This window comes from the organism of the source record quoted next (genome assembly GCF_019968955.1).
Source record: "MAG: Porospora cf. gigantea A chromosome Unknown PgA_NODE_600_length_14190_cov_346.253, whole genome shotgun sequence".
NCBI lineage: Eukaryota > Apicomplexa > Conoidasida > Eugregarinorida > Porosporidae > Porospora > Porospora cf. gigantea A.
The window spans coordinates 1-14,190 of NW_027151791.1; the positions used below are offsets into that span (position 1 = coordinate 1).

Here is a 14,190-nt window from a genome sequence, read left to right on the forward strand (position 1 = left end):
CTATGCTTACCAATCAAATTCGTGTCTATTTGAGTCCATGCTCACCAATCAAAGTGGTGTCTATTTGAGTCTATGCTCACCAATCAAAGTCGTGTCTATTTGAGTCCATGCTCACCAATCAAAGTGGTGTCTATTTGAGTCTATGCTCACCAATCAAAGTGGTGAATATTTGAGTCCATGCTCACCAATCAAAGTGGTGTCTATTTGAGTCTATGCTCACCAATCAAAGTGGTGAATATTTGAGTCCATGCTCACCAATCAAAGTGGTGTAGGTCCAGCTCACTAACTCTCTTTTTTCTTCCCATTCTACTTGTTCATGTCCCAATCTCGAGTTCCTTCAACTTAGAGGTCTACCCATTGGACACTCGGGCATACCGGCATGAGCGTCGCGTTGGCGGCTTCGTGCTCGCTGCTGTAGAGGTCCACGACACTCGACAACGACTCCATAGCAGTGTTGATATCGTCGCGTTCGAGGGGACCGCTGCTGAAGCAATGCGTGAAGCTGCGGCGTCTGAAGGCCTTTCTGCAGTCAGCGAGCAGACCACAGAAGCTACGGGCTACCGCTGTGGAGTTTTCCAAGGAAGCAGCAGCAGGGGGCTCGCGCGCTGTGAGGTGGCTGCTGGCTGTCAGACAATTTGGTATGTACTGCCTCCACCGCTCATAAATCTGGGGCTGGAACACGCTCCACTCAGTTGTCATTTCGGAAAATGTTTTTGGTGAGACGTTTCGCAAAAACATTCCCGCCTGCAGCGTATGCCCTGTTACCGTGTCGACCGCGGTCAGACACCCAGCAGGATTGAATGCGTCCAACACCACGTCGTACACACTGCAGGGTGGAGCCCTCAGCAGACTCGACAACGGGTGGCGTTGGGCTGTCTGGGTAACGGACTTGACTGACGTTAGAGGACTCAATCCAGGCACCAGAAAGGGTAAGCCCGTAGGGGTAAGCGAGGTGACGGCGTCGGCCCAAGGGAAGTACGGGCTTTCAGCTCGCGACGCGACCGAAGTAGTAGCGAATACAAGCTCTAGCAAGGAAGCAACCAAAGCATTAGAATCGCGGTACTCGACTTGGGATAGATGTAGGAAGTTTCGCAAGATGTCGATCAAGGCTTCGTTGTCCACCAGCAGTGTTGGTGTGTCAGACTCAACCAGCGATGCCAGGCCTAGCACTGCAGCGTATATCTGCAGCGGAGATGAGCCCAATACGACTGAGGGTACAAGTGCCACAGTGAGGAGGGTTGTCTTTGAATACAACTCTGGCAGCGTAGAGGTCAGAAAGGACATCACGGAGCTGCCCGTGTTCCCCTCGAGCCCAGCGGTAAGCAGGAAGCCGGAGAGTTTGCAGCACTTCTCTGCCTCCCTGCGAAGCCGCTCATCGAGCTGCAGCCTCCAAAGCTCCTGTGTACTACGCATGGCTCCGCTGGGGTCCGCGTGCTGAGCGGAGCGGCCTATAACGTTGGCCTCTTCTAAGTGCTTCCAACTCTCGCTCCAGCCGAACTCCAAGTTCGAAAGCGTTTTGGTGTCGTGGTCTACCAGCAGACCTCTGTAGTGCGGGCTCTCGCCTCTATTGTAGAAAGTTCGGGCTGGGTTGTCGATCTCCTCGATAGTTTCCATGTGCGCCATGAAGGCATTTGCCATACCTATGCCACAGTGGCCAGCGTGCACACCAATCACTTCCATTGCACATGCGAAACTTCGCTTCTTCTTCCGTTCTTCTGTTCTTATGGACTCGATCTGTGGAGGCTGCTGACCAGGAGATGACTGAATCACAGGCACGATACCTCCTACAGCAGCTGGCGGGAGACCCCCTATTCCAGGATCGTCGAAACAAGAGTGGCCGTTGCTGGGTCCTACCGGAGCTGACCCCTCCAGAGGCGCAGCGGATTGAGAAAGAAGACCGAGCTGTCCTTGGTGCCGTCCACGCCGGAGACCGCACACATGTCAAGGTCTGGCAGGAGGGACGCCCTCTCTTGGGCGCCGCTGGAGCCGCATTCGCGGAAGGAGGAGCCCAGCTATTCGATTTCCCTTTTGCAAACATAAAGGTGCTCGTGCAGGAGCCAGTGAACTACGAGTCGTTCCCACTGCTACTTCGCGTGGCACTTTTGCTCTGCGAGCTCTACAATATGATACTCACATTCACAATTCTCAGCAGTGTAACCGTCTTGCTAGACTCGATTATCCCTCTGGTGCCTTGGTTTTAGCTCGACTCCATTATCCCTCTGGAGCCTTGGTTTTAGCTGAGACCGCCGTCCATGGAATTTGATATGGAGTTGATCATTCGCAGCTCTCGATCACTGAACGATTTGGTTCGGCGCACCACAGGGCCCACATCCTGCAGCACGTACCCTAGCCAGCTGGCATCGAAGACTGCGGACTCAACCCCGAGCAGCAGGGCGGCAACGAAGCCAATGCAGGCGGTCATGCCGCTGCCACACGAGAAACAAAGAGGCCGACAGAGGTCAACGCCAGCAGCCTCGAAGGCGTTTTGGAGAGCAGGCAAGTCGTCTAGGATCTCCAATATCTCCGTGAAAGGGAGGTTCACAGAGTCAGGGATGTGACCACTTACCACGTGCTCGCGAGGCTCCGCCGCGTCCCCGCGAAATCGACCTCGAGACCTCACATCAACGATCTGTGTGGTATGCGACTGCAAATTCGATTTCACGTCGGCAATGGTGCAAATCAGTTCACGGCGGAACAGCAGAGCGTCTATTGGAGAGGCGGGAGGCGGACACGTGGCTTCTCCGGAGGATCTGGTTGAATTCTCTTGGGGCCCTCACAATTCCAACGACGCCTCCTTCCATGCCTGGAGTCCTCCGCGAAGTATGCGGATCTCGCCTGGAAAGGAATAAAGCATCAGAGTCCACATCAGCCGAAACGAGGCACAGTAAAGTCCATTAGACTGATCATAGATAACAACTCGGTCCGTAGACTTAACTCCGAACCGGCACAGGGCCAGTCGCAGGGTTTGTAGGGACGGAGCCATGTGAGGAAGCATGCCCTCTTCGCTGGAGGTGTCCGCTATAGAGTTCACGTCCCAGAAGAGGGCGCCGGGGAGACGCGCCTCCAGAAAGGCCGCCCGAGGGCAGGGACCGTCGTGACCTGGCAACATCGTGGAGGCGTCCAGGATCCGGTCCTTGGCGATGTCCACCTCTCGAGGCGTCACAAGGAAAGACATCCACAGAATTGGGCTTTATGCACCACATGAGGTGATGTCGTCTGGTGATGACGTGGCTCTTCTGACGAGCACGGTTGACTAAGGGAACAAGTGACAACTTTCGTGGTCCATTTTTTTTGGGCATTCAACCGCACAATCAGAATCTTGAGGACGCTCCGCCTGTATCTGCCGAGCCGAGACAGACTTGGGTGAACGAAACAAGGAAATATGGATTTTGCTGGGGCTTCAATGGACTCAGAGATGATGGCGAATCAGGCTCGCGAATCTGAAATCCTCTGGGGACAGTGGAGACATTTGGAGGAGGAGCTGTTTACGCTCACCAAGGGACCGTGTGATGCGCAGTGGGACTCGCATTGTCTGGCATTCAAGTGTTTGGACTGCGAAATCGATCCTACGTGCGCTGTATGCGCCGACTGCTTCTTTGGGGCCGACCACACAGGCCATGATTACCAGCTGATAACCACATCTGGAGGTTGCTGTGACTGCGGCGACATCAGTGTAAGCTCCGAGAGGCGACATTGATCCAGTCCTGGGACCCTGCCGGGTGCTGTGATCGTCACTGTGACATCACTGAGGAGGAGGACGAGCGCAACCTCAGCCGCCTCCCGCTAGACTTCGTGATGCATGTGCGACGGGTAGTGGGTCACCTCATTCAAGCGGCAGACGCCTCCATCGGAAGCAGCAGCGGCACTGCCGTGCGGCAGGTCGCGGAGCGCCTGCACGCCATCGCAAGCACCAACAGACCCTTTTGCTATGTAGTGTCCACGGCTTTCACCGCGGAGATTATTCACAGGTGGTGCCGAGCGCACGGCCAGGAGGACGACCAGGTGCAGAAGGCCCTTTACAACCTGTACATGCTGCTGTTTTCGTGCACGTCCTTTAAGCGCCGCTTCGCACGGTATGGATTGCTGAGCGCCTACCTGAGTGCGGAGCCCGCTGATATGGACCTCGGACTGCGTAGGTCAGCCATCGGCAGACTCTCCGTTCAGGTATTTACTGTGGAGAGCATTGCTAGGGAATTCGCGGAGACCGATCTCGTGTTTTCCGTGCTGGCTGACCGCGTATCGCGGGGCATGGAGGCGAATTATATCGAGTGAGGACGTTGGGTGGCTTTCACTCAGTGGTGTGCGTCATGTGAACCTGCCAAAGAAGCAGCACAGGCTGTGGTTTGCCGTCAGCGTATTAGACCCGCTGGTGGATCTGGGGTTCTTCATGCACCATGAGACCTGCTGCTCTTTCCTAGTCGACACGGCCTCAGAACCGGCCAGTCAGCTAGCCTCACTGCTAGACCTACTCCTGCATCTGCACAGAATGAACCGACAGGTGCGATTCAAGGACGCGCATATCGATTACGACAATATAACGTGGTTGTCAACTTTTCAGATAGAGCGGTGCCTGATTCAGGCTTTTGGAAGCTTCACCTGGTTTGTGAAACGCGAGTCCCTGGACCGTACTCTACCCGTCTTCCAGCTGTTCGTGAACCGCATCAAGGCTCTGCCTCAAACCGACTGTGACCTGCGATCCTTCCACACCCCGCTGACTCGCGTCTTCATTAACTGCGTGAACTTCGACCGTCTTCGAGGCATTGTAGAATGGAAGAGAGGGGGGCCACCCCCTGAGAACTGCTCACACGAGGCCGCAGAGGGTTTTCTTCGGCTGTTCACGACTGCCGACTCTTCGTTGTCGGACTACCACTGCCATCCAACTGCGCTCACCGTGCTGCTGCGGGAAGCTGTGGAAACGCTCCACTTCGCGGACCAGGTAGAAAACCGGTTCTGGATCAGAAACGGTCAGGGAATCAATCAGCAGCTTTCGGAGTACTCTGGCGGTGTGAATGACCGCGATCATAGATCTCAGCTTGACATGAGCTGCAACGACCTCGAGGTCGTGCAATTCTGCGCACTGCTCCTACCATTCGTGACCCCAGAAGACTGTGGATGTGGCCATTTTCCAACATTGCTCTACGATAATGTCTTCGCCTCGAGTCGAAGCTACTCACTGCGGGCGTGCGCGCAGCTGTACCGCCGCCAGGCCAGCCTCGACGACGCCATGCTAACTCTTCTCGCGAACCTGGCGGATGACTGCCGTGCACAGATGGCTTCCGTCTTCAGCGGCGGCACTAAGGAAGTATTCGACGCTTTCCGGCTGTTTTCCTATTTGCGGTTGCTCGTGCGCACTCTAGCTGACACGCGCCACGTGGAGTTCTCCTGCACCGCGTGGACGAAGAAGGAGGACTACCTCTGGAGCGAGAGCCAAGCAGTAGATCTACGCCGGCGGCAGGTGGAGCTGCTCAAGAGGTTAGCGGTGCTGCAGTATGCGGCATCCTCCACTTGCACATACACAAGCATGGTGGAGTCATTTCCTCTTGTTCTTCGGTCCAAGGCGGACCTGGTGAAGACGCTTATGTATGACCTGTTCATCATGCGAAGTCAAGAGGCTAATAGCGCAACAACACTGAAACTCCGGGACACTCATTGGAGACTATTCGACTCGACGTCGTGCGAGGGAGCCGCCGGCCATGACGACTCTATCTTTAGGCAGCCTCACCTGACGTTTTGTGGGCTGAGGGAAGACGTCTGGCAAAAGGCGCTGCTGGCCGTGTTTCCCACGCGGTTTTTGTCTAGGCTGTGCACCCGATTCATTACCACCATGCTAGAGCCGCCAAAGGGACGATCAGTTCATGCTGAGATGACTGGAGGGTCTACACACAAAACCGATCTGGAACGCCTGGTCGGCCGGATGAATGAGACAGGCTTCGACGACGCCAGCCACGAGGAATCCGTGTTCATCCTTCTGATGCGCTTGCTGGTGCTCTTGCTCGAGCATAAACCTGCGAGGACCTCTGAGTGGCTGCTGAATGACGCGTCCGTGCTTCCCGTACTCACGAAGCTCGGGCAGACTATGCGAACAGACCCAGGCTTAATGGGTCCCATAGCCAGCCGCATGTGGAATACCTTTGAGAAGCGGCTTCAGGAGGACATGCGGGACTGCTCCGACGCGCTCCCGACTCTAGCAGCGCTGGAGTTCTCGTCGCCTTTGCCTGTGCGCCGTGCGGCATCTAGCAGGGCACGAGATCTCCAGCGTAAGATGCTGCGCCGAATGCGTAAAAAACAGGCCACTCTGGTGCCCGAATCGGAATTGGAGGAGGACGCCCACGAGCTGCAGTGCGTACTCTGCCGAGGTGGCCCAGATCCTAACTCCCCCTTCGGATATGTGGCGCATGTAGCACACACCAGCAGCCTGCGACGTCTGGCCACTGCTGGCAAGACGTCCATGCCTTTCAAGCTGCCGTGCATGAACACGTGCGGTCACCTGACCCACGTGAAGTGTCTGGCCCTACACATGCGAGAGCAACGACGACGCGATGCTGGCGGTAACGCGTACTTCGTCATCAGCGGCGTCAATGAGTTCAACTGTCCTGCCTGTCGCGCGTTGTCCAATACAGTAGTGCCATACATCCCCCGTAGTTGCTTCGTGGCCGATGACGACGATGCCTGCGTATGGAACTCCAGGAGGGGAGGCCCCGATTTGGAGGTGTTCGCCTGTGGCAGCATCCACAACGCCAACTCCGAAGCCTGGGCCCCCAATCCGGGGTTATCGCAGCTGATCCGGCGAATGCAACTACAACTTCGGTCTGCCGACTCCATCGTTAGGGACGATGACGACCCCTCCAGCGAAGGGTCCAGTCTTCTTGAAGAGGACGTGGTTCGCTCCATTTTCGGCCTCTACTTCCTTGACCTCGAGATGGCACCTGCTGTCAGGTATGAGGGCCTCCTGGATATGCTTCGAGAGTTGCTGACGGACGAGTTTCTTCAGACTTTGTCAGTTCCCGACATTCGACGACTGCTCAGCCAGCTAAAGCGCACCTTGGAGCGGTATCTTCTTAGAGACGTCGACATGCGCTCTCCAATAGAGCAAGCCCAACTTCCTGAGTGGTATGCGCCATGCTTGAGTAGGCTGCTGACTGCCATGCGGTCGCGGCGCACCGTGGACGCGTCGGCCACTTCACAGGGCGACCTTCTGGTTGCCCCAGATGACTGGGTGCGTCGTGCCTGGCTTGATGTTGGGGCAGTGCTGTGGCTCGAGATCCGCAACCACGAATTTCCTATGGCGGCCGCTCGAACACTGGTTAATTTCGGGCCCGATCCCCTTTGGGCCGAGGCAGTCCAACACGAGGATGAGAGCAGCGCGCAGGAGTCCGTCGAGGTGGAGTTCGCGGAGGAGTACCTCACCATGGAAGACGTGATGAACGTCGTAGCAGAGCTGCACGAAGCCAACGCCGTGCGACTGGAGTCGGACTCGGACGAGGAATTTGAAACGGCAGGGTCAGAGTCCGCAGTTCCCATCGACGACTCCGACGTGGGAGCTGTTACTGACGACGAGGATGTGTTTGAATCCGGCAGCCACACACCTGTGAAGAGGTATTATATGAGAAAGACTGAGGAGGGCTCCGCTGTATTGCGAACCTACAAAGCCTACAACTGCGACATCGCTTGCGTGTATGGCAATCAGCTTCAGATTGACCAGGAGCTCTGCTGTGACCCTCGTCCCACCTTGCCCTCGGTGGCCAGCCCTGCCGTCAAGTCCCAGATCGCGAAGACGCTCGCGTGCGTACGCTACCGAGTCACTGTGTTGGAGGAGTTCTGCGCAGGTAAGGACTCCGACTACTTTCCTCTTATCGACCTGCGCGCCAAGGAGCGCCGACCGCGAACACTGCCTTGGTTTTTGTCTGAGGAGGCTGAGCAGTGGCTCCAGCACCTCGTAGGCGGGTCACACTTTTTAACTGAGTGGGGAGATCACGCGGTATTCCGCACTACCCCCCGCTTGACCTGGATGGTATACCAGTTTCTTCTCCAGCTGCAACGTTACGAACCGATGACCTTGCAGGACGAACACACTCCCGACGCCCTCTATGTGCAGCTAATCCGTGCGCTGATGCTGATGCGGAGGAACCCTCAGACGAGCGTCGACCCGCTGGATCCCGACTTTTGGATGAATCGGCTGACGACGAACTACTCTTCCTTCAGAGACGTGCCGTGGTGCTCTGACCTGAAGCTCGACTTCCTCTGCCTCTTCACCGACTGTCGTTTGCTGAACTGCGCCGCCGTCGTTGACTCGCTGCGCCGGTTCCTTCTCCTGCGGGTCTTCCAGCTGGCTGAAGAGTCTGTGGTTCAGGCTGTAGGTCAAGTAAACGCGGCGACGCCAGAGGCCGAGGTCTCGATGGGTGGTGCGTTTGTGTCGCGTAGTAGGCTGCTTCCGGTGTTTGAGGAGTTCGTGGCCCTATTTTTGACTTCTGACGTGGATTCTGGACTCCTTCCCGCAGCCAAAACGGATCTGTCCTTCCTGACGTCCATCTCTGTGAAGACTGGTGACCCTGCCTCCGAACGAGAGGTATGCCACACAGCCTTGACTTGGTTGCTGGATCCTGACTTTTGGGAGGTTGCCGCCGCTCACGTCGACACCGCCAAGCTGCATAAGGCTCAGAGAGCCCGTTTCCCTCCAGCTTCCCAGTTGGTAGCCGCTGTACTGTACGGTTTGTGTGGGGAGTTCCACTTTGCTGAGTTCTCCGAGTTCATCATCGACTACCTCTCAGGACCTATCGCATCAATGTTCACTGAGATCGGCTTCGACCAGATGAATCCCACTGACCGAATACGGGTCCTACTTAGGAATTGCTACTGCTCCAAGGCGAGAGTTCGTGGCTTCTATGCTCTGCTGCTGGATGTGCTGCCTTCGAGGCCGCACCTGGCGACCATGGTCGACCCCACGAGGTTCCGATGGTCTCTCGGTCTGATCCCAGCGCTCACTAGAGCGCTGGGCCCTAATGTAACCGCGAGAATGACATCGCAGAACCTACTCGAGGTGGAGTCTATCGCCGAAAGACTCTTACGGGCCCGAGTTCCCGCGGGTGCCGGCAGCTTCTTGGACTTTGCGCTGTTCGCGCTGACTGCCGTCTGGACTATCCGCTCTACCGAGCGGAATGCTCTTCTACATTCGGGCGATAAGCACTCCCACTTGTTGGATTTCTTTGGTGTGGACATGGAATTCTCGCAGGCGGAACTGGAAGCCGCCTCTGCCTTGCTGTTCAGACCTGAGGTCGTCCAGGCGGTGGCACGCTGCCAGCAAAAGGGCCTTGACCTAGAGGCGCCGTCCTTTGATGTGGAGACTCTGGTAGTCAGCTGCCCTATGCCCTAGTGAGATCCGAGGCCTTTTGTCACGCAGCGCTTACTTCGACATCGTACGAGATATGTCTCGTCGGCGGTGCGTCGTTTGCAAAACTATGCCCAAGGAACCCGCGCTGTGCCTGCTATGCGGGGCTCTTCTCTGCATCCGCACATGCTGTGCATTGGACAGCCTCGACTTGTTTGCCACACGCGACGAAGGTGAGTGCACGCGGCACGCACGCGCGTGCGGCGGAGGACAGGGTGTGTTCTTGCTCTGTAACCTAGGGAGGGTGCTTCTCTGCGACGCTCCAAGATGCGGACTCTATCCGGCGCCATGGGTAGACGAATACGGAGAGACGGACCCCGAGCTGAAGCGCGGAAAACCGCTGTTTCTGACGCAGACCAAGGCAGACACGCTACTTCGACATTTCGTGTCCGGTTCCATAGGACGAGAAATAGTCCGTAGGAACGAGATGGCCAATGTGTCAATCACGCGCGCGCTGTGAACCTAAAACTGCATTAATGCACTTGGTACCCTCCGAAACCCTTTTAAAGATCGTGTTTCAGTGCGACGTTCCGCTAGAGGTGGAGACGGTGAGCCTCGCCTGTGACGACTCCCTTTTACATGGCCTGGAACTGTCATTGAGTGAATCATTAGCTGGTCACAGCATCTGGATCGGCTGCTTCGAGTGCCCGGCAGACGCACTGCTGGAAGGGCATTCACAGCGCAGGCTGCGGTACAACTACCTCTCTGGTGACAGCACGCCAGACCCCGCGGGGGACCGCCGGCTCGAACTGGATTTGGGGAAAATAGGCGGGGGGCGTATCTGGCTCATGCGTGTGGAAGACGTCTGGGGTCGCTCAGAGACCCGTCAAGACCTTGTGCCTTTTGGTCGACGCAGTAAGAGCCTCTCGGTTTGCGCGTCAGTCATGTCACACGACACCGCCGACCTGCCTGAGGATCGCCAAGCCGACTGTGATGGAAGCACGGATCTGGCCAGCTCTATTGGTGTCACGACCATCACAGGTTGAATGTTTACTATTCTATTTGAGTAACTATAGCTGTGCATTGAGCGATGACATCTGGTGCAGTCTGAATACCGATTCGGCAATCTCTGGGTTCTTGTCGGAATTATCGAATACTGATGCTTCGAGGGTGGTTCGCTTCGACCTCTCCTCTCGTTCCGGTGGATCGTTTCTCCCAGGAATTCCACTCGTCGTTCAATGCAGAAACGTTCGAAGGGTTCCGTTTTGACATGGCGAAAACGCGTGGGCCCTTCAGTCTAATGGGCACTCTGGGTTTGGGTGCGTTGCCTGTGTACCCCGGATACCTCTGGCAGTTAGGGCCGATATACCAGTCGGGAACTACAGTCGCCGCTCTGAGGCTCGCCAGTGATCGTGCATTAACAGCACGTCTCTCTCAGACGCACAAGACAGTTGAAGGTCGTTTTATGGCCGAGGTCGGATTTCCCAAGACTGGTGCCTCTGTAGCATGGGAAGCCAGCGTGAGTAAGGATGCCGGAGAGACTGGCACGGTGGCTGGCAGTATCAAGGTTGCTATGCAGCAGTCGACCTTCATCTACAACGCCTCCCTCGCCAAAAAAGTCGCACCTGGACTACACGTAGGCTCAGACCTGACGTTGATAGAGGGCAACAACACCTCCACCATGATCACCGGCCTCAGGTACGACGGCCGCCCAGGCCACGTCATTACGGCTTTCCTCTCGCGTCAGCCCGACTTTGAGACGGCGGACATCCACAAGCAGGCTCACTCTGCGAAGCTCCAGTACTGGCGCCGCGTGTCTGACCGGCTCTGCCTTGGGTCGGAGCTCGAGGCCGTGCGCTCGTCGCGGGGCGACCTGCAGTCCTGCTGCCGTATCGCCTATGACCACTTCTTCCGCAACTCGCGCGTGCAGGGTTCTGTATCGTCGGAAGGTGAGGTGCGCGTGCTGGCCCTGGCCTCCAACGGGGTATCGATCTCAGGGTTCGCTGACCTGCTAGCTGGGAAGTTTTCTGTGGGGCTAGGACTTACAGGCCCCAGTGATGATTCGTGATCACCTTCTCACATGTATCAACTCTGTCAGACTCGATCACACGTAATGAACCACCCCATTCTGTGTTTTAAGGGTGCTGTGACGAAACGATGAGCAGCTGGCTGGTGCCGTTTAACTGATGCGAATTTCGATGCGACCTATTTCACCTCTCTTTCTGTTGGTGCCGATGGCAGTCGCCACATCAGCTGATACGAAGCAGAAAGCGACGTCCACAGTAAGGCAGAAGGGGCACAGACGACGCAGTGCGTCGCTATCGGATGCAAGGGGCTTGACACTGTGGATGTTCGCAGGCTTAGCGGCGCAGCATTTGTCTGCTCGGGCTGCTCGCTATCTGATGAGTGCCCGGTCCTACCCCCACTGCTTCAAAACTATGAAACCTTCGCAAGCGGAATCCTCGAGACCTCAGAAGCGAACACAAACTTGCTGGAGTTGATGCTTTCCCTGCCCAAGAAACCTTTGTTTGGCAGGAAAAAAACAGAGGAAGAGGCGGAAGAGGTGGAAGACGAGGAAGAAGAAGAGGAGGAGCTGAAAACACCAAAGGCACGGAAGCGGCCCATGTCTGACAACCAGCTCAACGACCTCATGGCTCTGAGGGCGCAGCGACAAGGGACTGGCGGCGCCTATGACGACTGGGACAGCGCCTGGCTGCAGACTGAACCGCTTCGCTTTGACGACGATGACGGCTCCTACTTGCAGGACGCTACGTTCTTCGAGGACCTCCGTGTCAAGGGAGCCGAGCGTGTCGACTTCGCCTCCTTCGACTTTGGAAGTTGGTCTGCCGACACCTGCGACTCCCGACTGAATCCCACAACCCGGAAGAACGAGCTGCACCTGCAATACGTGCTGGTGGTGAAACCGAAGAACGTGCCAGCGGAGAATCGGAAGCGGCTTCAAGCTCTGTTGAGCAAGCAAGCGTGGAAGGTGACGGTGGCAGACCGTTTCGTTACGAAGGTGGCTAATGTCAGCTTCGACAAGGCCCTGGTCGTCCGTGGAGGGCTGGTAGTGGAGGCGAAAGCCGACGCTGTCAACGAGGTGAAGCGAAAGATGTCCATGAATGTTGGGCGGCGGGGGCCACACTTCAGCCCAAATGCCACCTACACGTTCTGCATGGAGATTCGCTGCCTGACGGAGAACGTACAGAAACAGGCTAAGACGGAGCGGCAAGCCGAAGAGCGCCGGAAACGTTTCGCCAAGTTCCAGGAGCTCAAATCTAAGGCCGACGCCACCAAGGAACGCGCAACGGAAGAACTGCGAGAAGAACGACAGAGGGAGCGGGACGAGCTGGAAGGGCTCATGATGGACATTGAGGACTTGACGGCCCAGGTGAAAGTCGACGCCAAAAGCGAGAAGCTCTCGAAATCCGTCGCCGTCTCCACCGATCAGAAAACGCAGGCAGATGAGGGGGAAGATCGGGTAGAAAGAATACGGAAGCAGCTGGTCCGAAATAAACTGCAGAAGAAGGCGCCACGCCGGGTCAGTTCCAGCGAAGCCCTGGTCGACGCGTTAGAAAAGGAACCACTCTCGTCAGCAGTGGCTGAGGCGCCGACGAGTGTGAAGAAGACCGTCGCGATTCCCCGTGGTCTGCCTCCCAAACCGCAAGCCAAAGAAAAGCTACACAAGGTCCCACCCCTCCGAGATACGCCAGGGTCTCTACGCGAGGCGGAAGGTGAGGAGTACACTCCGCTGTTCAAGACGCCAAGACAACGGAAATCGCGAAAAGCGTGATGAGTGAACTAAGTATGCGCGACGTCGAGGTCTCAAGGGGGTGGGCGAGGCTAGGGGCGAGTAGTAAGGGGCTGGCGTCGGTCACTTTGCTCCAAGAGAGGCCAGAGGAGCCACTGATTGATCTCAACCCGATCTTAGATCTCGCAACCGTGCAGCTGCGCGAGTACTTTGCCAACAAGAGACGCGTCTTCGATATCCCTTTGGATCTAAGAGGCAGTGACTTCCAACAGCGAGTCTGGGCTGTCCTATTACGCATCCCCTACGGGGAAACGTGGACCTACGGAGACGTCGCAGCCGCTCTGGGCAATCCCCAGGCAAGTCGCGCAGTCGGGCAAGCGGTGAAGAGGAACCTGGCTGGAATAGTGGTGCCGTGCCACCGAGTGGTCGCCAAGGGAGGATTGGGTGGATTCAATGCAGGTCTGACGTGGAAGAAAGCGCTTCTGACACTCGAAGATAATTCGTAGATTGTTTCGATGGCGTTCGACTTCAGCCAAAATTCTCTCGTGGATCCAGTTCATTCACCTCTGTTTGATGGAACAGACGAGATTAAGCTCGATGAAAGTCTTTTCGCTGATCAGACAGAGGACCACCACCAGCACTTGACTGACCCAGGAGCTCAGACCTTCCTGTCGTCGGACGTTATGGATCCGTTCGGGGAGGAGTACAACCATATGCCCTTCCAGGGTTTTTACGACGACCACTTCTCGCGGCAGCCTGAGCAGCACCAGTACCTTAAACCCATTGTCCACCACCCGCCTTCCGAAGAGGAGGAGGAAGAGGGCGACGCACTGACCTACGAGAGGCCGAACGTCACGCTGACTCAGTGTGAGGAGCTCAACAACCTGGACAACCTCTACGACTACCCCAAGGCACGCCCGTTGATTGAGCTGCTCCTGAAAGAGTATCCTCATACGTCAGGATGTCCCCTGGGAGAGGGAGGGCGGGAAATGCTCCGGGCTTGCTTGATGCTGAAGGGTTGCAAGGGCAAACTGATGGCAGGGGCCAACCGTGCGGCGTTGATGCTGTTTGCGCAGGAGAAGGGCCTGCAGATGCTGGCCATCCGCCTCCGCGT

General features: G+C 56.6%; 6 protein-coding genes across 17 annotated transcripts; 4 read left to right on the plus strand and 2 right to left on the minus strand.

The window, feature by feature from the left end:
- Nucleotides 1-342: 342 nt before the first annotated feature.
- KVP18_000181 (uncharacterized protein) lies at nucleotides 343-1,680 on the minus strand (the record flags this gene model as incomplete). Of its 2 annotated transcripts, none has more annotated exons than XM_067951523.1 (1): nucleotides 343-1,680. In XM_067951523.1, the coding sequence occupies one exon, from the start codon at nucleotides 1,678-1,680 to the stop codon at nucleotides 343-345; it is 1,338 nt and encodes a 445-aa protein (XP_067807457.1). The 2 variants fall into 2 exon arrangements, with proteins under 2 accessions (XP_067807457.1, XP_067807458.1); XM_067951524.1 differs by having other exon boundaries at nucleotides 343-1,623.
- A 5-nt stretch (nucleotides 1,681-1,685) lies between these two features.
- Nucleotides 1,686-2,201, plus strand: KVP18_000179 (uncharacterized protein; the record flags this gene model as incomplete). Of its 2 annotated transcripts, none has more annotated exons than XM_067951515.1 (1): nucleotides 1,686-2,201. In XM_067951515.1, one exon carries the CDS (start codon nucleotides 1,686-1,688, stop codon nucleotides 2,199-2,201), a length of 516 nt encoding a protein of 171 aa, XP_067807453.1. The 2 variants fall into 2 exon arrangements, with proteins under 2 accessions (XP_067807453.1, XP_067807452.1); XM_067951514.1 differs by having other exon boundaries at nucleotides 1,758-2,201.
- A 32-nt stretch (nucleotides 2,202-2,233) lies between these two features.
- Nucleotides 2,234-3,175, minus strand: KVP18_000178 (uncharacterized protein; the record flags this gene model as incomplete). 3 transcript variants are annotated; one of them, XM_067951508.1, is made up of 2 exons in its annotated part: nucleotides 2,234-2,750; nucleotides 2,778-3,175. In XM_067951508.1, the coding sequence occupies 2 exons, from the start codon at nucleotides 3,173-3,175 to the stop codon at nucleotides 2,234-2,236; spliced, it is 915 nt and encodes a 304-aa protein (XP_067807449.1). The 3 variants fall into 3 exon arrangements, with proteins under 3 accessions (XP_067807449.1, XP_067807450.1, XP_067807451.1); XM_067951509.1 differs by lacking the exon at nucleotides 2,778-3,175 and having other exon boundaries at nucleotides 2,234-2,422; XM_067951510.1 differs by lacking the exon at nucleotides 2,234-2,750 and having other exon boundaries at nucleotides 2,774-3,175.
- A 207-nt stretch (nucleotides 3,176-3,382) lies between these two features.
- Nucleotides 3,383-10,371, plus strand: KVP18_000176 (uncharacterized protein; the record flags this gene model as incomplete). Of its 5 annotated transcripts, XM_067951473.1 has the most annotated exons (5): nucleotides 3,383-3,673; nucleotides 3,703-4,268; nucleotides 4,297-9,369; nucleotides 9,398-9,777; nucleotides 9,806-10,371. In XM_067951473.1, the coding sequence occupies 5 exons, from the start codon at nucleotides 3,383-3,385 to the stop codon at nucleotides 10,369-10,371; spliced, it is 6,876 nt and encodes a 2,291-aa protein (XP_067807444.1). The 5 variants fall into 5 exon arrangements, with proteins under 5 accessions (XP_067807444.1, XP_067807445.1, XP_067807442.1 ...); XM_067951474.1 differs by lacking the exons at nucleotides 4,297-9,369; nucleotides 9,398-9,777; nucleotides 9,806-10,371 and having other exon boundaries at nucleotides 3,404-3,673; nucleotides 3,703-4,272; XM_067951471.1 differs by lacking the exons at nucleotides 3,383-3,673; nucleotides 3,703-4,268; nucleotides 9,398-9,777; nucleotides 9,806-10,371 and having other exon boundaries at nucleotides 4,388-9,370.
- A 113-nt stretch (nucleotides 10,372-10,484) lies between these two features.
- KVP18_000177 (uncharacterized protein) lies at nucleotides 10,485-11,393 on the plus strand (the record flags this gene model as incomplete). Of its 2 annotated transcripts, none has more annotated exons than XM_067951496.1 (1): nucleotides 10,485-11,393. In XM_067951496.1, the coding sequence occupies one exon, from the start codon at nucleotides 10,485-10,487 to the stop codon at nucleotides 11,391-11,393; it is 909 nt and encodes a 302-aa protein (XP_067807447.1). The 2 variants fall into 2 exon arrangements, with proteins under 2 accessions (XP_067807447.1, XP_067807448.1); XM_067951497.1 differs by having other exon boundaries at nucleotides 10,596-11,393.
- A 118-nt stretch (nucleotides 11,394-11,511) lies between these two features.
- On the plus strand, nucleotides 11,512-14,190 carry KVP18_000180 (uncharacterized protein; the record flags this gene model as incomplete). 3 transcript variants are annotated; one of them, XM_067951521.1, is made up of 4 exons in its annotated part: nucleotides 11,512-11,607; nucleotides 11,637-13,059; nucleotides 13,086-13,578; nucleotides 13,609-14,190. In XM_067951521.1, coding segments are annotated over 4 exons (2,594 nt in total), but the record flags the coding sequence as incomplete, so codon positions are not given. The 3 variants fall into 3 exon arrangements, with proteins under 3 accessions (XP_067807455.1, XP_067807456.1, XP_067807454.1); XM_067951522.1 differs by lacking the exons at nucleotides 11,512-11,607; nucleotides 13,609-14,190 and having other exon boundaries at nucleotides 11,826-13,118; XM_067951520.1 differs by lacking the exons at nucleotides 11,512-11,607; nucleotides 11,637-13,059; nucleotides 13,086-13,578 and having other exon boundaries at nucleotides 13,592-14,188.